At 39.2% G+C, this 24328-nt stretch overlaps 1 protein-coding gene across 5 annotated transcripts in view; it reads left to right on the forward strand.

Annotated features, from left to right (window-relative positions):
• Positions 1–362: 362 nt before the first annotated feature.
• LOC122640381 (protein RRNAD1) overlaps positions 363–24328 on the forward strand; it is a 67706-nt gene continuing 43740 nt past the window's right edge. For 2 of the 5 annotated variants that reach the window (XM_043833549.1, XM_043833551.1), the window contains exons 1-8: positions 363–558; positions 658–753; positions 2686–2778; positions 7160–7234; positions 7837–7917; positions 9052–9191; positions 14419–14661; positions 21998–22172. In XM_043833549.1, coding sequence (XP_043689484.1) covers positions 433–558; positions 658–753; positions 2686–2778; positions 7160–7234; positions 7837–7917; positions 9052–9191; positions 14419–14661; positions 21998–22172 — 1029 coding nt within the window. In that variant the 5' untranslated portion in view covers positions 363–432. The remainder of the gene's footprint in view (positions 559–657; positions 754–2685; positions 2779–7159; positions 7235–7836; positions 7918–9051; positions 9192–14418; positions 14662–21997; positions 22173–24328) is intronic. The other 3 variants (XM_043833550.1, XM_043833552.1, XM_043833553.1) reach the window with 3 other exon arrangements.

The following is a 24328-nucleotide window of genomic DNA, read 5'->3' on the forward strand; positions in this document are numbered from 1 at the left end:
CAGCCTGTTTTAAATTGATTTTTAGAGACAGAATACAAAAAGCTGAAAGCCCTTTTATATTTTAGGGAAAAAGTTTTCTGTCCCGGAGTGTGGCTTAAGCCAGTACTCCCATGAGTCTATCTCTCTCCTTCCCATGTGAAAAGACACCTCTGCCTCCTTGTTTTTAAGAGGAGAGAGATAGACACATGGGAGTGCTGGCGTAGGCCACATTCCCGTACAGAAAACTGCTTCCCTATATTTTAAATGGACATAGGCCCATCCGAGTGGATGGGTATTGGTTAATCAATTTAGGCCCATCAGTTTGCTTAGGCTGACTCTTTAGGCCACAGCCCATTAGTTTTGGTGTCTCTCTTTCTCTTGGGCCCTCGGCGAGGCTCTTCGCTGCTTCAATCTAATTTCTGTCCGAGGAGAGAGATTCAGTCTGAACTCTCAATGGCTCGCAATTGCAGGTATTCTTGCGAGACAGCAGTTCAAACTCTAGAATGGATTAACGCCATAATCGCTTTCCTCAGACCTCACAGGTTTTTATGTGATGCTCATGTCGTCAATTTCTTCAAGGTTTATACTGTTCCTCCTGTATTGGACTCGGCTGTAAAATCTTAGTTGCTCACCTTATATGTGTTCGTGGTTCTTACTGTAATCTTCAATTTCTTACAGGATAGGTTATGGGAATCTGTTGATGAGCAGTGGATGGAATGCCTTCGGGTAGAACCTGTTGAGAATCTTCTCAAAATCCCGTCTGGAATGGTCCAGGTTATTCTCTAACTTCATTTCTTTTAATTATTTTGGTTTTTAAATGATATATATATTTTTTCATTTTAACTAACTCCAACCAATATATATTTATATGAACATATTTCAGTCACTGCTACTGCTGTTGAGATGATGTTAGGAGGTTCAAGAGGAGAATCATTAAGATATACAGTGAATTTACTAAAGGAATAACTAAAAGAAGTTAAGGGTGGGAAGTCTGGTGCTTTTTTTTTTTTTGGGTGGAACATTATGGGTGTTTCACTAATGAGTTGTAGAACAGTGTAACTGAGAAGTTGCAATGACATAAAGACTGTCTATCTAAGTGAATACTCAAATAGTCTTAGTCTCCACCTTGATTGTTTACATGCTGTGTTGGTGGTGCACTGTTAGTCCATTGTCAAGAGGTTAGAGCTTTTGACAGGGCATTATTAATAGTTTTAAAATTAGCTGGGAGCCTGGGGAAACCACTGCTCCCATTATGACTTTTCGCGATTCTAATGCAAACAGAATCAAGAATACAAGGTATACTCAGTCTAAGAGACAATTATCAAACTGACAACAAGATTCACAAAGTATTCTCTGACTAGGAATATGTGAAGAACATGAGAAAACCAAAACAGAGAAGGAAATTCTAATTGAAACTGAAAATTTCAAAAAACAGGATTATGGAAGAAAATGAGAAATTTGATAGCTTCAAAAATCAGATTAAGCTGAAATTTTAACTTAGTGTTGGCAGACCCAAGCACACTTTGCGGTATAAAAAATATTGTGATTAGAAGGATGCGATTTTCCCAGAATGTTGTTCTGGTCAATTATGGTGGGCACTGTGCAGAACTGAGGGCTTAAACATAATAAGTGAACACTGGGGAATTGTAAAGGTTTAACCTCAAGAATACTCCTCAGTTAACTCTTAAACATTAAATAAACAACCACTAGGAAATGAAATAACTTAAACTCATAGTTCACTTAGGACTTTTAATAACAACTTGATCAACTTGTAATTCTTAGACTATTACTAAGGGATTTAGATAAGAAATCAACTTTTGGGCTGTTTTAAGCTTACAAGCTGGCTTGGGCCCACTTCTTTCTCTTCAGTCTCATGTCAAAGGCCTGCTGCTGCTTCAACAACCAAATCCTATCCATGGAGTACCCATCTGTAGAACAAGTTAATTCCTATCTCCTGAATTGTGGTATAATCTGTATTGCCTGGTATATCTGAGCATTGGCTATTCCACATATTTGAAGAGTTTTTAATTTCCCAAATTCCAACAAGAGGCATATTTTTCATTTGTAAAAGCATGTTTATAATAGATTTATGATATTATTTGTGTAAATTTGTAGTTTTTAGTGAATTTAAACATTTAATTTACCATATCAAGTCATAGATGAACTCATACAACATAGCATATGCTTATATCACATCATTATGTGACATCTACATTTTTCCCCAAGAAAATTATTAAATGTTTGTTGAAGTTTGGGCCCTTTAGATAAAATCCCCATGTGCCATTGAAGTCTGTAGAAATTTAGTAAAAAACAATTATTTAATTATTAAATGTTTGTTGAAGTGTGGGCCCTTTAGATAAAATCCCCATGTGCCATTGAAGTCTGTTGAAATTTAGTCAAAAAAAATTATTTAATTATTAAAAGTAGTGAAATGACTGAAATGAGAGAAATGAACTGAATTCTATGAAACATATCTCAGATTGAGGCCTAAATCTGGTGAAGAAATCAAGTGTGTAGGATTCCAATATTGCCTTAAAGAAAAATTGAAACATTTTGCTAAATTTCTACAATTTTGATCATAATTTGGAGCCTTGTTCTCTTCCTCTTCCTCCTCCTCATCATCATCTCTCTCTCTCTCTGCTGAATAAATATGGTGTCCTAGTAGTTGTTTCTTACAATGTTGGAAAATTTTTCTTTTGATGTTAGGATTACTGGCCTTCTTCACTTAAGGAATTTATTCTTGTATTGCGATCTCTTGTGCTTCCTCAAGAACAGACAGCGTTGCAAATGGTATGTGAGGTTTGTGCCCGTCATTTGTGTTGCTATATCATTACAATTTCTTGGGTGTGTAATTGAACCTTTCCCGTCAATTTTGAGAGCAACCTAACTAAAAGGAGTTGGAGATACATACTGTTCTCAATTGATGGTGTTGCATTCTCATATGAAATTATTAACTAAGGGCTGTCAATTGGTCAAGGTTCAAGAACTCGTCTCGAGTACAGGTTTCGACCATGCCAAAAAGCGAGTTGGGCCGAGATCTTGGTGAGATCTCGGTGAGTTGGGGTAAAATATTTTTTTTTTTTGAACTCGATGGCTGGTTTCGGTAGGTTTTAGACCTAGTTTGGTCATGAAAGTTGGTATACAACTTATATTGGGCCATTTAACACAATGACACTATTAGATTTTGAAAAATCAAAGTCCAAATAGGAGTTTCACTTAGTGGGAAACCAGGATAGACACTTATGCCAGAAACAAGGACAAACACTTATTTGTGCCTAATATCATTTAAGTAAATGAATTTGTATCAACCCCCCAGTTCAAGAACAAAAAATGGATTTTCGACGGTAGGTGCAATTTTCAACTTTATAATTAGGGGTGCAAGTTTGGCCCTGTCGGCCCAAACCCGCCCTAGCCCGCCCTGAGCCCGAACAGGGTCTGGACTGAGATATTTGGCCCTGAGGGGGGATCAGGGCTGGAAATTTCTGACCCTGAGTTAGGGTCAGGTCGGGTTAGGGTTGAGGCCTCGAGCTAAGCTTGGCCCGGCCCGGCTCGACCCTGATTTCAGTTATACTGTAAAATATATATTGATATAATTTATACACTATAAACTTTAAATTTCACCCACATTTTTTTATATAATATATTATATATGAAGACAATAAGTGTTATAATATAATTTATTATATTGTTATTTTAAGTAAAATTAATAATGTTCTTCCCAGCCCATTCCAACCCATGCATTTCTTTTCCCCTCCCCATGATCAGGGCCAATTAGGGTCGGCCCGGCCCGACCCTGAGGGCGGGTCAGGGTTGGATTTTTCTGGCCCTGAGTCAGGGTCGGGTCGGGCCTAGGCCCAGCTAAGGGGACTTAGGGTTGGGCTAGGGTTCCATAAAGCCCAGCCCAACCCGACCCTGTTGCAACCCTATTTATAATGCTGGGTTTTTTCTCAAATCTAAAAATTCTATAAATCTTAATATGGTAAAACATTGCTAAAAACCATAAGTGCGGTAAAATATTCATTTGTTTTGATGCCCAAAAAAATATTTTCATTCATAACGATTTTGACAGCATTCGTGCACACCAAATTAAGTTTGACCGGTACATAATTTCTTCAATATAAATCAGATTTTAGCAATCTTGGATTTGTTGGAAAATGTATAATATTCATTTGTTTTAATGCCCAAAAAAATATTTTCATTCATAACAATTTTGACAGCATTCACACACACCAAATTAAGTTTGACCGGTACATAACTCCTTCAATATAAATTAGATTTTAGCAATCTTGGATTTGTTGGAAAGCTTTCGCACTTTTGGTTTTTAGCAATGTTTTACCACATTAAGATTTATGGAATTTTTAGATTTGAGAAAAACCCCAACATTATAAAGTTGAAAATTGCATCTACCGCCTAAGAAATTCCAGTTTTTGTTCTTGAACCTGGGGGGGGCGGGGTTGATATTTTATTGGAATTTGATTTTTAACTATTTTTATTGGACTCAAATAGGGGGTATTTGCTTATTTATGAATAGTATCTTAAGTAAATGAAATACAAATTCATTTACTTAAATGATATTAGGCATAAATAAGTGTCTGTCATGGTTTCTTGCATAAAAAAGTGTCTGTATACCAAGGTTTGCATAAATAGGTGTCTATATACCAAGATTTCCCACCGAGATGACCAAAACCATCGTGCCGAGATCTTTGACATTGTAACTTTCCATTTTGCCCTTCATCTCGTCTCGAGCTTTTGAAATAGCGAGATATTTGCGAGACCTCGTTGAGATCTCGTGTGTTCTTGTTCCATGCAATTGGTAGGGTAAAAAAATACAGAGCGTTCATCAGCAAGTATCTGATTCCAATGGTGCTCTAGGCCATTGGATGACGTGGCAGATAACTTGGCTAGACGAGGAGTGGGGGTTCAGCTGCAATTATTCTGGGGTCATTATTCTTTTATGAAGCTGTAATCACAGTCTTGGTTCATATTTTCTGTCTTTTTTTTTTTGTTTTGTTTTGTCTTCTTTCTTTGTTTAGGTAGTGGGGTGGGGGAGTTTTGACTTTCTGTTCTGTTATAAATATTCTCATTCTTTCTTATTTAATAAAAACTGTTTATTAGAAGAAGAAAAACTAATATAAAAAATGAAAGCCAGATATTCCTGACCCTTAACTGTTAGAAGTGTTTTTAACCTGCAACTTGAGTCTTGAGTAGTTTAATATTCTTTTGAGAACACAGGATGGTATTTTCTTTAATCGCTTTTTTATTTTATACAATAAAAGGTGAAAAATTTACAAGCCTAAGCCTAAAGGAGCAGAGTTCTAATGGGCTGTCATTCCCAATAATACAAGCTGTACATGTCACTGCTCTACATAGAAAAAACAGATTCATCCCTATCAAAGCTTTCTGGTCAAAGTCTGTGAACTCTTCAGTGACAAGTCTAACTAGCAACATAGCCAGGAGACTGACAAATATTTGGTGCATTGTGTAAAGAATTGTCAAATATCATTATGAATAATTTGTCCAAGAAAAAATTGTTACATGTAATGTTCTAAATCTTATGAAATTTCTGTTCCAAACACATGTTAGATTCAGCACTCCGTGGATTCTTGGCAGACAAACTATATCCCCCTCCCTTTGTCCTTGTTTGTTTGTCATGAGTGATTCAATGAACATCTAGGATACTCTATAACTCATTTTCTTCTAAGAAATTTAATAGGTGGCTAATTTTTTCATTTGTTTGTGCGTTCTTTATAGATATATTAGTGATATGACTCACAATATTTTCCAAATGGTCAACATTATAATCTTTTCTTTGACAGACTATTGAATCCATATTTTTAAGCCGGCTGAGTCAGACTCCTCAGCATGTGTCATATTCTGATAGCTTTAACCATCCATACGACACTCTTTGAAAAAATATCCTCCCGTAACATGGGAATAATTGACCTTTGCATCCCTATTCTAACTGCAGAAGTTTTGTAATGTAGAAAGACCTTTTGGAATTGTTGATGGAAGAATTAGTCGCCTATGGCTGGGTTATAAATTTCCTGATACCTATATTCTAGGCTTTTACTTGCAATAATAAATCATTTTTTAAGTGTATTGCTTCCATTGAACTTGCACTATATTACTACAGATGTCGACTTTGATTTGGTTATTGATACATAAACATACCAGCCTCTAACACAGCGAGCACATGGGTACAACTTCTGTAGTTTGGTGGCAGACTGTAGGAGTCTCCCAGTATCTGTTTCAGGTGAGATGGGTACATCAGTCTGAAAAGTAAAGAAAAATATGACTACCCCTATAGAATTAAATGAGACTGGTTTAGGGAAATTTCAGGTAAGCTAAACGCGCTTCTGAGAGGCTTAAAGCATTGGGCATCTCTGCTCTTGATCTTCCTTGCTAATCTATTCTTTAATCCCCTTAATCTCACTAACTCAACAAATATAAATTAATAAATATGAAGGAAAAATAAGAGCCGATGGTATAGAAGCTGACAAACTGCCTGTTTGTGGGGTTTTCTTGATTGAAACAAAGATTTAGATCTAGGCTGTAATAATTGGGGCTGGCAATTGTTGTTGCATGTGGTGTTTGGTGGCCCCAACTCCAAGAAAGAAAAGCTACCTAACCAACTGTAAACACATCTCCTTCAGCATTTTCATCATAACTGCTGCTTAAAAACAAAGTGGCAGCTGTATATAGTTTGCTTATTAAACATTCTTATATGCTATCAATATAATTTTAGTTTTATGTATTTATTTAGGTGGCAGTTGCATAAGTTTCCACTTGTTTCTGTTTGAAAACGAAAAAACAGAAACAATTTTTTTTTTCTTTCTTAGTTTATTTTTAAGCAGATAATGAGATCCAGACGAAATTGTTCCAAAACAAGAGAAATAGAAAAAATGTATACAAAACGAAAATGAAAAATGGGTAAAAAGCATAGTTGTCAAGGTGTCGCTTAGGCGCCTTGTTGGTGTCGCCTTGGTTTTTTTTCCCTCCAACACCTAGGGTTTCCTAGAGGCCCTAGACACCGTGACAACTATGGTAAAAAGTATCCAAAACATTGCCTTATTTTTTTCCGTAGGTTTATTGGTTTTGTTCATTGATGGATGTTGGATATGGTTAGGGAAAGCTTATTCTTCTGTATTGATTGCTCTGTTGCCTGTTCAATGTCTTGCAGATGTTTCCCAATTTGCATGTAGCTTCTCTTAGTAGTGTTCTTACCCAAGGCATGAATCTGAAGAAAAAACATGAGGTGCATGATCTGTTCACTCTCCATATTGTTTCAAAATTCAATTATTGTTCCTCATGAAGTCTCAAGACTTTTAATGACGTGGGGGTACTCATAAGTCATACCTAGATATTACCAGTATGGATGTTGAATTGAGTCAATTGACAGTGGGAGGATCCAGTAACTGATTGGTCCTACCTAAATAATAGCTGCAAAAGCTGGGTTTTTTTTTTTTTGATAGTTTTGATTCACCCTCTTACATAATATGTTGAATAGGACGGTCCATGGATCCACTTTTTCCTTTTCCCTTCCCTCTACTATGCTCTCTTTTAAGTAGGACCAATCACTATTGATTAAGGAAATGGTCCATTTCTGCTGGAGGAGACCATATATGTTAATTCTAGGAACTGTTTGCTACCTCTCTCATCCTTCTGCCCACTACCTCTATACATTAACTTCTTGTTGCAGTTTATGAAATCTGGACAAATACCTTTGTTTCCTTCTCTTTCTAATTAGGGAAACAGGAGACCTTTTTTTCACAAGACAATTCTGAGTCCATTATGAAGTTCTTTCAATTGGTTTTCCAGTTATCTTGTATTTATAGCTAGCGATGTTCATTGAAACAGGTGGAAATTCTAGCTGCTATTGTTAATTCAACTGCAAGAAAAGTTGGGGGCCAGACAATAATTGATGTTGGTGCTGGTCAGGTGCTCCTGGTTCTTCTTACTCTTCCGTTCATGTGTGAGAATATGTTTACATTTTGGACTACCATATTATACATTTCATCATCTAGTCTTTCCCATTTAAAGTTTTTCTATGTAATTTGCTGTTTTTAGTCTTCATAGGCTGTTATCTAGCTATCTTGTATTCACTCGTTCTGTTTTTAATCAATAACTAAAAATAGTCGTTTTGGAAAAGAAAAGGACTGGGTAGGAGAACTCAAGGAAAGCCAACTGTGACTTCATAGGAACCTGTAGAAACAGCAAAAGCACAAACATTGCCAAGAAAGTCAAGCCCAAATAATAGCCTCCAACTACTACCATTCAAGACTCCGGGGCAACTCTTTCTTATCTTGTGATACCGGATATAGCGGCGAAATGAGCGTCCAATGTATTGGAAAAAATGTCACTGCTGTAACATAGAAAATGTAGCTGAGCACAGCCATTCATTAATTTCATTTACTTATCCAAAGATTTTGATCTTGCAAATAAATTTATTAAAAGGACATTCAGAGAGAGAGGGAGCTTTAAGTTCTTAGAAAGAGCTGTACAAGGCAGCTCACGTATGGTTAAAAACATACACATGCGCATGCACGGTGGCCATTCTAAAACAATAAAGTCAAAGGGAAAGTAAATGCTGGATCAGTTTTCTTAAATAAGGCCGGACCATTCTTCCCCAATGCTGGAATTGACCCATCCTGATAAACTTTTTCTTCAAGGCTGCCTAATCTACATGTATTTGATCAATCAAGTAACAAAGATAAAGTTCAGCTCATCCTTCTGATCTATAATCAGAGGTTCCAACTGATGACACCAACTCCCAATTTGAACCCCCAAATCACAAAACTTACCTGCTCAAAGTAATACCATACAATTATTTTCCTTTAATTTTTAGATATGAAAATTATATTTGGAGAGATGAAAAACAGAAAAATAAAGAAAAGAGTTATTTTAAGGTTTCTTCAATAAAACTGCCAGTATGTGCCTGATATGTTCATTTGACTTATCTTATATGTCAAAAGAAACCTTTTTGTTTAAATGGACTGTGTTTGATATGTAGCTTCACATATTTAGTTATTTCCAGAGTATCGGTTGATCAACTTCCTATCTGTATTGTTTTAGGGTTATCTTGCACAAGTACTATCTTTCCAGTACCATCTCTCTGTAGTTGCAATCGATGCTTCTTCTCATCTTGGGGAAGTTACAAGTGCTAGAGCAGAGCGAATCAAGAAGCACTATTTGTCAAAAATGCGTAAAGCTCGGTATGGCAAGAGATTTTATAAAGACGGCTGTTTCATAGAGGAAATCCAAGGTTACCCATAGGTAGATAATGTGGAATTCTTGGTCACACAAGGGTGAAATAGGAATTCCAGCAATAACCAGAGTCGGAGGGCATAACTGTACGAGAACTAGAGATCTGAAATATCTCATCAACCAACAATCTGATGGGTGTATACTCCTGGTCAAAGGACACTTCAGTAGTAGGGATTACAGCCTCGGAAGATCTCCCCAATCCAACGGTAGGATCTGATTTCATGATCAGTTCCAGAATTAGAAAGTAGGCTAAATTAGAAGTAGTAACTGAGATTTGACAGTAGCCATTCCAGAACTTTAGAAAGTTAGCAGGATTTGATTTAGAAACTAGGAATAAACCAGCAAGGCAGAATAACAACTAACAACAAATAGAAACTTCCTCAATCAAAATATAAGGTCACATTTTAGAAAGAAACCGGATCAGGAACCAATGACAATAGAAACTAACAAGTTTTAGAAAGTGAGAAACTAAAGAATAGTAACAAGGGATTTAGTAAGGACAGAATTAGTAAGTAGCCTGGAAAATGGAACGAAACAAGAAATTAGAAGGTAAAAGGAAGCAATGCTATTGCAGCCCCCACTATAGTGAGCTGATGGGGAATATTTGCAGTAGAATGAACCTGTGGCAAGAAAAGGGCTAGAATGATTTATAAATAGAACAAAACCGATTACTGCCGCATGCTTCTAGGGTGGTTGGAATGCTGTTCTGAAAAGAGAATTGATGGGGTGATTTGTAACTTGAAAAGGGGTGCAGGAGTTGGTGGACAGAAGAACAAAGAAGAACAAACAGAATAGAGGGAAGAAGAAAAGAGAGAAAAAATAAAAGGAAAAGAAGAAGAAAAAAAAGATAGGAAGATATGGAGGTATCTCACCTACTGCAGAGAAGGCATCCCACCAACTCCAGCCTTGGCATTCCACCAAGGTTTCCCTACCGCATCCCACAGTAGAGTAGTTTCGAATCCCACAAAACCATGTTCTGTCTCTCACAGAACTCACAAGCTCAAGGCTAAATTATGTCTCAAATCAATTGTAGTTGGTCTGATCCCCTACTCTTTATTTATAACTTGATGGAAACAAGCAAAATGGGAACCCCTATGTATGGTAGGGGGAATCCTTTACATCTTAAGTCTTATTCAAAATAGAAAGCTATTCTAGAATTTTACAAAATAGAAACTAACTAGTTAATCCCGTATAGGACTTAAATCCCTAATATTTGGACTTGTAGAATTGGCCCATTACAATAGTAAACCCAAAAATATAAAGCCCATGGCCCCTACAATCCATTGAACACTAAAATTAAGCCTATTAATCTATTCTTGGTCCTGTTTGATGGCGTGGTTTGCTGCTGGCCTTCTTGTTCTTTTGAACTACATCAGTAGACAAGTGTGACTTTACGTGTAGCCTTATGTAGGAGTTGAATCCACCATAGGATGGGTCTTACCCAGGGAAGCTAAGCTCTTCAACACATGCATTCCTAATGAGATCAACGCAACATTGGTTATTTAGATTTCTGTTTTTCAGTACAGACTTGCTTTTATTTGTCTGCCATAAAATAGGTGGTCTGGTCATCCAAAGTTTGGTTATTGCGGTTGGTCCCCTATTTTATGTTATTTGCTAATGAAATGGTTTGGGTGGATGAAACTGCGAAAAAATCAGAAAACGCTAACCAATAATTGCGTATAACAAGAGTAGAAGAGGAAGATAAGAGAATAAAATGGGAGAAAATACAAAGCTGATTGACTAGGGCATGTTAAAATCCCTAACCAGCAGCAATAGGTTTGTCCAATACAACAAAGCCCTTAATATATGAGTAATTACTCATATTAATGTAGTCCTAGATTGGTAGAAGACCAACTAGGAGCCAGTAAACCAGGATCTGATAAGAACTGATGATCCGATTAGGTCAAATAGGGTTTTAGGTCAAAATTAGGGTTAGGGTTTGTGGTTTTGGTTATGCTAGGCAGGTGTGGGGGAGTCTATCAGTGAAGGTCCTGAGATGTTTTGATGAGCAGAAGTGTGTAAACTAGAATGGCAGCAGGTTAGCTTTATGGGTTTCGGGTTTTTTTTGGAAAAGAGGAAAAAGGGGGATCTAGGGTTTAGGATGGGAATTTGGGGCTAGGGTTTGGATCGATTATTCCTAGTGTAGGGAATGAAATTCGATTAAGGTATGGTGTGTTTCTGATGGTTGGATTGGTCTATGAAGAATTTGGGTAATAGGATGATCTCCAAAAATAGGTGGGATGTTGTGGTTTGAATGGTTTAATGGGCAAACAGCTTGGTTCAAGTATTCCAATTGGGCAGGAGAATACTTGATCCAATTATGTGAAGGTGTTGTTAGCTGAATGGTTTGTTAAGAATTTTGGGAGATGGGCGGGAAAATTAGGGTTTTGGGGTGGTTTGGAGGATTAGGAGAAGAATGGGTGTTGCTGGGATGATTCAAACTTATTGTTGTTGCAAGGGCAGCTCAGTTGGTTAGAGGATCTTGAATTAATCTTGAATCTTGATCTTGAACTTGAAGATCTTCAAAGAATTGAAAGAAAGCTTCAAAAAACCACCCAGGCTTCACACCGCAAGGTATCGATTGGATCAAATACCAATCCCACCAATGAACCACTCGGACTTCCCACCGCAATGGAGAAGAAGAAGAGCAGCAAAAAGCTTTTCATTAATAAAAAATTCGTGTTCAATACTTGCCCCTCTTACAACCTTATATAAAAGACTCAAAAATAGACTCCTACACTAAAAAGGAAAGGTCTAACCCAATCCTTAACCTATTAGGTAACCTAAACTGACTAGGAAAGTGAAATAACAAAGAAAATAGACTCAAAATATGGCTAGACTTATAGAGTCTTAATCCAACCCAATTTACATAACACTTAAATAGTCACATGACCACTTAACCAAGTCACATGATCACTTAAGTGATCACATAATGCAAAAGTTGACCTTGAACTAGGGAAACCAGCGGGAGATCAATTGCAGTAGGATCGATACAATAAAAGGAACAGTAGCAGGGTTCAAGACTGAGGTCTAGTGGGCTCCTTAGGGGCATGAAGCAGTCCTCCAAGTGTCACTCTGATTGGGAGGAAGAGTGTTGAGATCAAGACCTTCGAATCAGCAGCAGTGAATAAGGAACTGATGCAGTCGCAAGTGAGGAAAGTGACCTTCTTTGCCTCTGGACAGCAACAGCAGATTCAGTTGTGTTTTTAGGATGCTCTCTAGATCTTCACAGATGTAGTAGCAGGTTGCAGCACTTGATTGCAGTCACACAACAGCAGGAACAGTAGGGAATCAAATAAGAGAAGTAGTAGAGGATAGGAGAAGAAGAGAGAAGGGGATAAGGAGATTCGGCTCTCACTAGCCAGGCTCTCTCAGCCCTAGGATTTTGGCTCTCTCAGCCAGGCTCCCAGCCCTTCATGTCACAACCATTGGACAAGAGAATCTTTTGCTTCAAAGCAATTTTTTCATTCAGCTATTCAAATCGTCTCTTTGGCTTCTAAAAGCCTTACATATAAATAGGTAGCTATGACTTGCTCCTCAAGTTACAAAAATTAGAAAGTTTAAACTTTGACAAGTCCTAAAATTGGAAAGTATAAAAATAGAAACAATAAAATAGCAGGTCTCTTATAAGGCTGAGACTTGGATTACAAGCAATGAAACTAAAATAGAAACTAACTGAAATAGGAACTTCTAAATAAAATCTAAGCAACTAAAATAGAAACTCTAACTTAGAAACAAATAACTAAGAAAATAGAAACTTAACACCAGAATATTCCACCAATCCAGCACCTAATCTTCACACCAGAAGTCCATATCAACCCAAATCACTGTTTGTGAGAACAGTGTCACGTGAACAGTAATTTGTGAACAGTATTTTCTGACTTTTATTTTGTCCTCTTCTTCAAGCTTTGATCTGCATCATCACATGATCACTAATTACATAAAAATAAAACTAAGGAATTAACACAGCTAATCCCGTATGTAACCTAATTACCCATATTTTAGGCCCATAGAAGTGGCCTATTACATAGAAAACCCATGGGATCAAAGGTCCAACATGTATATAACCCAACCCGAGACTTTTACTAAGCAAACAAGCCCTATTTGGTATTGAATCTGCATCACATATACACTTAAAACAAAAGAAATTACACAAGGAGTACCCCTACGGTACTAATTATAATTTTTCTAGAAACAAAAGCAGGGATCGGTGCCAAGTTAGAACTATGGAAATACACTTTGGAAGCAAAAGTTTTTAAGCCAAACAAAAATAGAGTATATGGATACTTACTTTAGTGAAAATAGGATTGAAAGTGGCATGGTGAAAATTGATGATAGGGAGATATTTCAAAGTGATAATTTTAGATACAGGTTCAAGCATAAGTCACGGAGGAGAACTTAAGGATGATATTGCAAATAGAATTAGAGCAAGGTGGATGAAGTGGAGAGATGTTTGTGGAGTCTTGTGTGGTCAATGCATTCCATAAAATTCAAGGGAAAATTTTAGAGGTCAATTAAAGGACGAGTAATGATGTATGGAGCTGAATGTTAGGCAGTGAAGAGTCAACATACAAATAAAATTAGGGTAACTTAGAAGAGGTTGTTAATTTGGATGACTGGTAAAACTAGAAGAAATACAATAAGAAATGGACACTTTAGAAGTAATTTCGTAGTAGTACTAATACTTGATAAGTTGACAGAAACTCACTACTTCAATTGAGGTGGCATGGACATGTGAATGATTTCCTCTGTGTGCAGCAGTAAGAGGAATGATATGATTCAGATTGGAAGAGCTAAATGAGCAAGGGGAAGCATAAAATGACTTTGGGAGTGGTGGGGAGAAAATATATGCATGGATTAGGGTTGATAACAAGTATCACTTCAAATAGGTTGAATGGTGTAATAGGATCCGTGTAGCTGACCAAATCTATTTGGGAGAAGGCTTACTTGAGTTGGGTTATTGAGGTTGGTCACCCAGGGTGGACCCACCAAATGGTTATCCCCAGTTCCTTGCATGTTTTAAGAACATGCGTCATTGTAGCTTGCTACATCTCCTCAAGTAGATGTTCCCTCTACCTTATGGGTATCTTATTTCCTCTTACAGTCAGGAGCACTTTGTCTTATGGCTTTCATTGTTTGACGATTTCTGAAAATTCTAATGTTTTGTTATGTCAGAGCAGCTAATGCGTATTTGAGTGTGCCCCAGACAGTCACCTGCCGTGTTTTGTCAAGTGAAACATTGAAAGCTTTGAGCGATTATTTGCTTCATAATGATAATGATGAACAGTCAAAGCATATTGTGGAAGGTGTAGCAGATGTGGGGAAAGAACCCTCATTGTGCAATGATCCAAACAACGAATCTTCATTGGTTCTTGCTGGACTTCATGCTTGTGGAGACCTTTCAGTTACCATGCTCAGGTTTGTTCCAACATACATTCAGTTTTTTTGATCTATTTAATTGTGTCATTATTTATGAATTCAGTGTTGGATATATTCTCATCACATAGTAGGTACCAATGTAGTAGCCAGCAATAATAAGTACAGTAAAACGCCCGTGTCACTGCTATAGCTATTAGGCAGGGGATTGATTCACCATTCCATGATTCACATGTTGGTAATCTAACATGCCCACATGCTTTGTCTACCCCTTTTTTCATCTAACTTTTTTAACCGCTCCTTTGATACACCTGATGCAACAGCTGTTAAGTGGTTGTATTGATTTGATTGAATTTGGCAGCTTAATGTCACAGCCCGCCACCATAGGCCCAGAGGCCAACCCCACTAGCCCATAGACTTAAACCATTGGGCTAAGTAAGGTCCATGAACTATAACTTTCTACCATTGTGTAGGAAGTCTAGATACTTGTAGAGAAACCTCTAGAAGCTAGAAGGCTCTAGAGAATACTTGTAAATACTAAGAAAGTAGAAGGTTTTAGAGCTCTCCACTAAGGAAGTGGGAATGTTCTAGGCTCCTTAGCTAGAATGGTCCTAGCCATTGGATTGAGGACAAGTGTAACAATCTTAGGCATTCTTTATAACAATGGGTGCTTATAAATAGAGATGGCCTCATTTGGCCAAGACACCAAAACTAGAAAGCAAGCTACTAAGTCATGTACTCAAAGTTCTAGTGTAATGAAGCTCTCATTCTCCCAACCTCTCTAAGTGTTCACTCAAGATCTCTTCCTAAGTCCCTCAAGGTGTGTAGAAAGGCTGGCTTAGTGCTATGGGAGTGCTAAATATCGGCACGGTGGCTTAGTAAAGACCAAGACCGTGATAACTGGTATCAGAGCTAAGATCATGCTGGGTGCTTTACAAAAAGGTTGCTCTGGCAGTGGGTATTGGAACAGGAATGTTCTCAGTGTGTGGAGGATCAGTATGGTGGGAATGAGTGTTGTGCTTGGAGCAACGAAGCGGAGGCATTTTAACGAGAGATCTTATGTGGTGGTACGACATTGATGTTTGTGTGCTTAATGCCTATGACTTGGGTAGTAGCGGGCTACCACGATCACAGAGCTTGCTGGCCTCTATCATGTTGGCATGGAGTGGCAGTCATTGCTAACATTCTGTAGATGTCTACAGCATATGTGCTTGAGTCTCTAGTTGCGGCAGATGGTGCTAGAGCAATCTTATTGAGTGGATTAAGAAATGATAATCCCATTTGTACATTCTGGTGGCTCAAGTGAGCAACTCAAAAGTATGCCAACCAGGGATGTTGAGCAGCACAAGGGTGGTGCCAATGAATTGGACTACCATACAAGGGGCATGCCAAGGAAGGATGTTGGCAGGACAGGGTGTCGAGTAGTTCAAGAGAGTTACCATGTAATGTTGAGTTAATGCCAGAATGGCTTGTGAGGTGCTAAGGCACAATGTAAAGAAAGGCAAAATGAAAGGAAAAGATGAAAAAAAAAAAAAAAGAAAAAAAAAAAGAAAGAAAGAAAGAAAGAGGAAAACCATGAACCAACAAGAAAGCCACCTCAGGGTGAAGACAATGGTCAATGGACTAGAGGGGCATGCTTTGTGAAGTTCGTTTGGTGGTCCATATGGGCAACATGTGCCAAAGGATCACAATGATAATAGGGTGTCATCAAAGTTACTCTTGAAAGGATCAAAATTAATTCATTCAAACTCAAAGTGGGGTGGTTGAGAATTTAAGAGTTATCAACAAGGAGCCGAGCAGTCCTGTAATTCGGAGATTGAAGGATGGGTTTTGTGCTTGAGTGGAGGAGCACTAAAGTAAAGGCACATGAAGGAAGGAACAACCTTTGATCGGTGCAATGTGGGATTCATACGTGATACGACGACAGTGGGTGTCAGTCACCCGAGGACGACGCAAGGTGAAGGAATGGGATCGAAGCTGTGCTTCGATGAGCGTAAAGAAGGATCTGTGCCACGAGCAGGGATAGTCATTCATTCGAAAGACTAGCACTGACCGTGTGCAAGGTAAAGAATGGGGTTGAATTGAATCTGGGCTTTAATCGGCAAGGAGTGAGATCCAAGCCACGATTGGGGGTAGTCGTTCATTCGAGGGACTAGTGTGTAGGGTGAAGGGTGAGGTCAAGGTGAACTGCTAACACGAGGTAGCATGTTGTAGGATCGGAAAGATGCGGTAGACACTCCTAAACATATTTCGAGGGAAGAATGACCTCAACGGTGAGGGGCCGTGGCCTTAGAGGACACACTTAAGGGGACTTGGGAGACAGCTGGTTTGGAGTGCAGGTGCAAGTGGTGGGATGGGAAGCCATGGGAAGCTTGTGTTTCGAATTCAGCGGGGTCAGCCTGAGTATGAGCACACATGTGGTGGTGTTGCTCATGTTTTGGGCACCTTGGGTTGTGCCAAGCCTTGGAACTCCCCAAGCTAAGTGATAGGTGAGGAGTTACCAAGTGTGGAGAAAGGTAGGATCATCTTGCTAGAGGGCAATTATGATGTAGTGAGGCATAGAAGATTGAAAGAAGAGGCGTTGTAGTGCTGAAGACCAGGTGTAGGTGCTGATAAGGCTAGGGTTCAAGTGGGATGGTGCATCTTTGCTTGAAGCCACATGACTTTGGAGATCAGTTGGAAGTGGTACCAAAGACTGTGGGATAAGGAGATGTGGTACTGGTTAAGCTTGTATCAAGTAAGGTAGTGCACCTTCCTTGGAGCCACAGAGTGCTTAGAAAGCGGTTGGAGGTGTTGGCTTGGCTCGCTAAGCCGAATCAGTATGGGGAAGTAGTTTCATGGCTTGATCTCTGACATCTTTGATGAAAAGCGGTGTGTGGGTTGAACACCGAAGTGTTGACGAGGGCGTTATCATGGTCTCGGTCTTTACTAAGCCAACTGTTCCAGCACTTAGCACTCCTATAGCACTAAGTTAGCCTTTCCACACACCTTGAGGGACTTATGAAGAGAGTTTGAGTGAACACTTAGAGAGTTTGGGAGAATGAGAGGTTTATTTCACTAGAACTTTGAGAACAAGACTTGGTGGCTTGCTTGCTTGCTTGTTGTTGGCGCCTTGGTCAAATGAGGCCACCCCTATTTATAGGCACCCATGGTTATAAAGAATACCTAAGATTGTTACACTTGTCCTCCATTCAATGTTTAGGAACATTCCAGCTAAGGAGCCTAGAACATTCCCACCTCCTTAGTGGAGAACTCTAGAACCTTCTACATTTCTTAGTATTTGCAAGCATTCTCTAGAGTCTTCTAGCTTCTAGAGGTTTCTCTACAAGTATCTAGACTTCCTACACAATGGTAGAACATTGTACAGCATGGACCTTACTTAGCCCAATGGTTTAAGTCCATGGGCTAGTGAGGTTAGCCCGAGGGCCAAATGGCGTGCTATGATACTCCCCCACCTAAGTTGGCAACATCCTCCTCTAGGAACCTTTGTATTATATTTGTGAATCGCCATAGAGCGTTTTCCGATTCCCAACTTGCCTCTCTCTCTGGAGTCCCTTCCACTTGACTAAGTACTCCCTGTCCCGAATGACTCGGTCTGTGATCATGTACTCAACCTTTTTCTTGTAGGAAGTAGCAAAGCCCATCGAGGCTCTCATCGAAGTCCCACGACTTGGGTCTTCCATGTCTCCATGGTATGGATTGAGTAGGCTTACCTCGTAGAACACCTTGCCTACTTTCTTGCTGATCTCGAACGGACCTTCGTTATCGGCGTACCAACCCCTTGTGCACCTTTCTTAAGGACTTAAACTGTTGTGGTAGAATCTTCATGAGTACTAAGTCCTCGACCATGAAGTTAGTGGGCCATCTTCCTTTGTCAGCCCATTTCTTCATCTTCTTGGTTGCCATGTCTAAGTAAGCTTTATCCACATACACCTTCTCTTGCCACTCTTTGGCCAACTTGAACGCCAAAGGGCTCTTACTCATGTAGCCTGTTGTTACCATGTGTGGCGTTAGAGGTTGCTGTCTAGTGGCAATTTCAAAAGGACTTCATTTGGTAGCCTCATTTTGTTGGAAATTGTACAAAAACTCCACATCAAGTAGCTTCGCCCAGTCTCGCTGGTTGGCATTTACAAAATGCTTACAACTCCAACAAGTTGTTGTTACACTCTGTTTTAAGTTGTAGAGAAGTGTAGCGACGATCCCATCAACTTGAACAACTCCATCCAAAACCTACCTATGAAGTGAAGATCCCGATCACTGATGATTGATCGTGACACACCCCAATACTTGACGGCATGCTTTAGGAATAGCCTTGCCGCCTTCTCCTCTGTGCAATCCCTTGGCCATACTAGAGAATCTACTGGCAACAACCATTGTTGACCCACACCCTTCCAACTTGGGTAGGGCCATGATGAAGTCCATAGAGACACTTTCTGATGGTCTCTCTAGTATGAGGAGTGGCTCTAACAGTCCCCTTGGTGGTTTCTGCTCTACCTTGTATTGTTGGAAGACAAGTCCTCACCTAGGACTCGATGTCACCCTTCTTTTGAGGCCAAAAAGTATGCCAATTCCAACAATGCTTGTGTGAACTGCTGCCCTAGGTGACCAGCCCACTTATTTCCGTGACACTCACAGATCAAATTCCTCCTTAGGTTGTTCCACTTAGGAGCACATAGCCTTCTCCTCTTGGCCAAGCATTGTTCGAGATCTCGTCGAAATTTTGCGAAATCTCGCGAAATATTTTGGTTTCGCCAGATGTTGAAACGAAATGATATGTGATACCTAAGGAAGTCCAAGTTCATATATTTCATTTCGTCAAAATTTCGGACTAAACGTTACTTTGGCTTTAAATTAAATCTAAGTATCGAACAAAATGGGTTGAAATTTCAACCCATTTCTTCATTTCATCTGGTTTCGCCAGGGAAGAGGGGAAAACCTATTTTTTGTGATTTCTTAGCCAAATCACTGTCGTACAAGGTTGGAAAAAGTACTTGGGCAGTAGAGGAACACATTGGAATCAGTGATTTGCTGCGTTATTCGAAGATTTGTGCAAGATTCAAAGTTGGAGGTATATCACTTTTCCTAAAAATTAATTTTTACAAAAATAGGATAAATACTTGGTAGTTGGCCTTCATTTGTTTTATATGTTACACGCCTTAGCCTGATCTATGACTTCACGGAGCTGCAATCTTTAAATATATATATATTTTTAAATTTTCTTACAACAAAATTTTGAAGAAAATAGACATTGTTGGTGGATCTAGGGCCTCATGGATTGGTGATAAAGATCCGATCGAGCGTGGCAACATTTTCTAGGTAGAGTCAGAGGATGAAGAGGATCCCCTATACGAGTGGGTGAGGGATCAAGGTGACCCTGTCATGGATCGGCCTAGGGGTGGGTCTGACCTCGAGATAGCTCGTCAAATGGGTATTGATGTTGACGATTCTATGGCTTCTTGAGAGGGTCATATTCCTTCACAGACACTCTGACCTTTTGAGTCTCAAGCTGGCGAAGATGATGATTGATGATGATGCTGATGGGGGTGATAAGATTTGCAGGAATGCACGAGGGGTACCACCAGCCAGAGCCAGAGCTGATCCACTTCACAAGTGAGAGTCAGTTCGATCATACCGCACAGGATGCTTACACTGGTGCATTTGCTGCCCCACACGTGCAGGCTACTCGAGAGGCCCTCATCGCCTATTTATACCACAACCTGACTAGGAGGATGATAATATGGAATCCATGGACATCGATGTTACAAGCTTGACTGACATTTTCGGATGAGTCTGGAGGAGAGTAGTATGCATGGGGGTAGTGGCATGCACCATAATAGGGAGCATCAGTTTCGACAACACTGGGTATGGTGGCTATGGGCAGTTTAACTCTTCATCGTCATTACCAAGGATTAAAGTATCGGTCCGTATCAGCCGATACGTATCAGTATCGGTCCATATCAGCCGATACGTATCAGTATCGGCCGGTATCGATACGATATGTTTCTTTTTTTTTAAGTGATAAGTATTGTATTGTTCGATACTTATCGATATGTATTGAGTCTCCATTAAAACCCATTCTGGGCTTCAGTTTGCAAACCAGAGAACAAAACAGAGCAAGGGCAGACTCGTTTTTTACCCAAAAATGGATTCTCAGCCCCTCCATTTGGTTTTCTTTCAAATTTGTGACGTGGGGCTTCGATTCAACACTGAAAAGCGACTTAGATCAAGCAAACAAACTTCAATTTGGATTATTCAACATTCATAAATCTCGGATTGAAGAAGAAGTGCACAGAAAAGGTATGTTTCTCAAAAACTTGTATTTTTTTGCTTAAATCTTTACTTTTAGACCTGTTTTTTGCATTAGTTACATGGATTTAGGTAAAACTAACAAAATCATAGCATCAAACCTGAGTTATTGCATGGATTTGTGCTCTGATTTTTAAAACTTCTTACAAAATGAAAACAATCAAGCATGAGTTATACGCTGTTCTCCACTTTAGTCTTTATGCATGATACATGTTATATATTGCCTATTTAGTCTTTTTTGCTCCAAAAGTATATTTCCATGCATATCTTGACCATTTTCATGCGTATCTTTAGCATATCTTTGATACGATATGATACGTCTCTTAAAATCAACCCTCCGATATGATACCCGATACTGATACTTAAATCCTTGGTACTCATTGCCCTCTGAATATGAGGGTCAGTCACACATTGAGTCAGATTTTGTGCACATCATCTTCTCGTTCCCAGTCCCCCAGCCATACATGGCGGTGTGGTTCCACAACCACCATCCAGTAGCAGTGGCTTTCAATCGATTTCCTTATAGTTCAGAGATTTATACCCTAGATTAGGGTAACTCCAGTATGTTGACAATTCCATTTATAGGGCTGCTATGGGGGGATTTGAGTGTTTCTTTCACCAGACTATGACATGGCCAGTTTTTGTGATACAAGCGGAGCATAACTTGATTTGACAACAGCAGCAACATTCTCGTGGTTTTGATCCTGCCCAGAACTCGATGTGGTACTAGGGGGGGCATAGGGGTGACTTGCTTGTATTGTTGACTCTAATTTATTTGACTCTCTGTAATGAACCATGTATGATGTATGATTTATGGAATGGGTATGCCCACCCATACATTACATGTGTTCATTTTTCTCTTCTCCCCCCCCCCCCCTTTAGTAGTAAGACTATTTTACCTTTACTTTATGTTTTGGATCTGTTCTTGGTGTTTAAAAAGATGTTGACTTTCATAACTTTTTCACAGTGCACATGTTCAAAAGTTCTAACAAGTGGGGAGTGTTATTTGTTCAGGACTTTTTACTTGTCGTGAAAACAAAAAAGGATTTTCTAACAGGTATTGTCTGTCTAGGACTTTTTTGGAGTGCAGAGAAGTCAAAGCAGTGGTTAGCATCGGCTGCTGTTACAACTTGCTATCTGAAGAAGGTTCTGAGAATACTGGTCCTCAGTGTGGTTTCCCAATGAGTGAAAGTGCTAAATTGGCTGGCTTTTCTTTTGGCAAAAATGCCCGTGATCTTGCTTGTCAGGTTGAGTCTTTGAGACACCTTTCACTTGTTACGGCTGTTTTTGTTTACTCTTTTCTTTCATGTGGATGCGGAGGTTTCGTAATATGGAATTTCTTGAATTTTTAGTATAAAAGGAGAACATCAGACAAACTAACCAAAGACTAAGTGGGTGGGCTGATTAGATTAGCATCAGAAGTAATTTCGGCAGCATACTCGAGTCCCACTGGACTGGGGAGCCCTATCAGGTGATTCTTTCGCTAAGGATAGGGTAACTGGGGTTGCAGTTTGCATTGAAAGAAGGCTTTCAAACAATATCATTGTAGTTATAGCTTGGGCTCAGAAACTCACTGAGGGTCCATGGAGGCATGCACATATTATTAGACATATTCTCCTCCTAGCATTTCAGTTGAATTGCTCGTTCAGCTGGAGGCCAAGATCAGCTAATGTATTGGCTGAGCTTTCTAGGCAGGTGTTTTTCGGGATAATTGGGTCTCGGAGCCACTCATTGCCACCAACAGTAGATTTTTCTTCTTATTGTTTTTACTTTTTAGATTACATGCCTTTATCAGTTATACATGTCGTCTTTGGAGAAGTTGTTGAGAGCATTGTAATCACATTCGTTTTAATTTTGTTGCTTATAAAAAAAATGGACGACTACACCTCTGAAGTAGTTGCAAAGCACCTTGAAAGGTCCACTCCAATATCTATGAGAACCATGCTTCGGATATTACATATATGCTGGGTTCTCCACATATGTTCTCTATGGAAATGGAATGAGTTGAGTTTTAGTTGGAAGATCTCTGATTTTAGGGGTTTGCTTATTATTCTATTTCTTGAACACTAGCTTTATTCTATCTGAACCTAAATCTTCTATTAACCTGTAGTTTATCTGCTATAATGCTTCCTTTGTTTGCTGATTTCCCAATTCGTTCAACCATAATCTATCTTATCTCTTTGCATTATCGCAGAATGCCTTGCCCATCACCACTCCGTTGTAGTTCGGTCCTGGAAACCTAAAACCCAAAGATGTTCTATTCCAAAGAGTTTCTATCTAGTGAAGACTAAGGTGGATTGCTTGGTTCTGTGGATTCAGTGGTGTTTACCTGGTGGATTCCTAGTGATGACTAAGGTGGATTCCTTGGTGGAAGAGTGGATTCTTTCAGAGGTTTTGATGTGTTAATGTTGCAATGTGTGTACCGTGGGGGTACAATTATGTGTACCACGATAGGGGGAGTATCCTATTGTGGGTAGTTAGTTGTTATTAGGCTAAGTTTCCAGATTTACTTCATTATCTTCCCAGTTAGATTAGGTATTTATTTTCCTAATTTAGCTAGGTTTTTTTCTCTTTTCTATTTCAGCGAGAACTCTTTCCTTTCTTAAGTTGTAATGCTGGATTGGTTCTATATATACAGGCGATAGGGGAGATTTCTTGAGATATCGACTGTGAATCTCTCTCGCAGTCTTCTTCTCTTTTCAGCTTCTTTCTCTCTTGATTACTCGTCTCTAGTTCTGATTATTGTAACATGGTCTCAGAGTTTTACTATCCAGTAATCATCACTCTTCTTTTGCTGGTTTGATAGTTCTTCAAGACAAGTTCCCGATTCTTGGTTGCAGCAGCACATGCTGCCTATCTATTATCTACTGCCCTAGTTGCTATTTGCTAATGATATGAAAAAGAACTAGGGCTCTCTACTAACTATCTTGCTATCAATGGAGTTTGTGCTCAACTGTGATCGATATATATGAAGCTGACTGCCATCATCAACATCTGGAAATCTTTGTTTTACCGCCATTAAGTTCCTGCAATATATTTTCTTTTTATCGTCATAGAGCTTTACTCCTCTCTTGAGGACTGATTAATACTATCGAAGGTGGGTCTTCGATACAAGTTTTTGGGCTGATTCAAGCCCCTACTGTGCTGCCGCTGTTCTACTCCTTTTATGCTGGTGATGCTCTGTTTTTGAAGAGTTTTCTGCATCATCGATTCTTGCTGGTTTCTGAAGTCTGCCCAGCAGTTTGAAGGGGGAGTGTTAATGTTGCAATATGTGTGTACCATGGGGGTACAATTCCTTGTACCATGAAAGGGGGAGTGCCCCTATCATGGGTGGTTAGTTGTTATTAGGCTAAGTTTCCAGATTTACTTCATTATCTTCCTAGTGAGATTAGGTCTTTATTTT

This window comes from Telopea speciosissima, chromosome 9, assembly GCF_018873765.1.
Source record: "Telopea speciosissima isolate NSW1024214 ecotype Mountain lineage chromosome 9, Tspe_v1, whole genome shotgun sequence".
Lineage (NCBI taxonomy): Eukaryota > Viridiplantae > Streptophyta > Magnoliopsida > Proteales > Proteaceae > Telopea > Telopea speciosissima.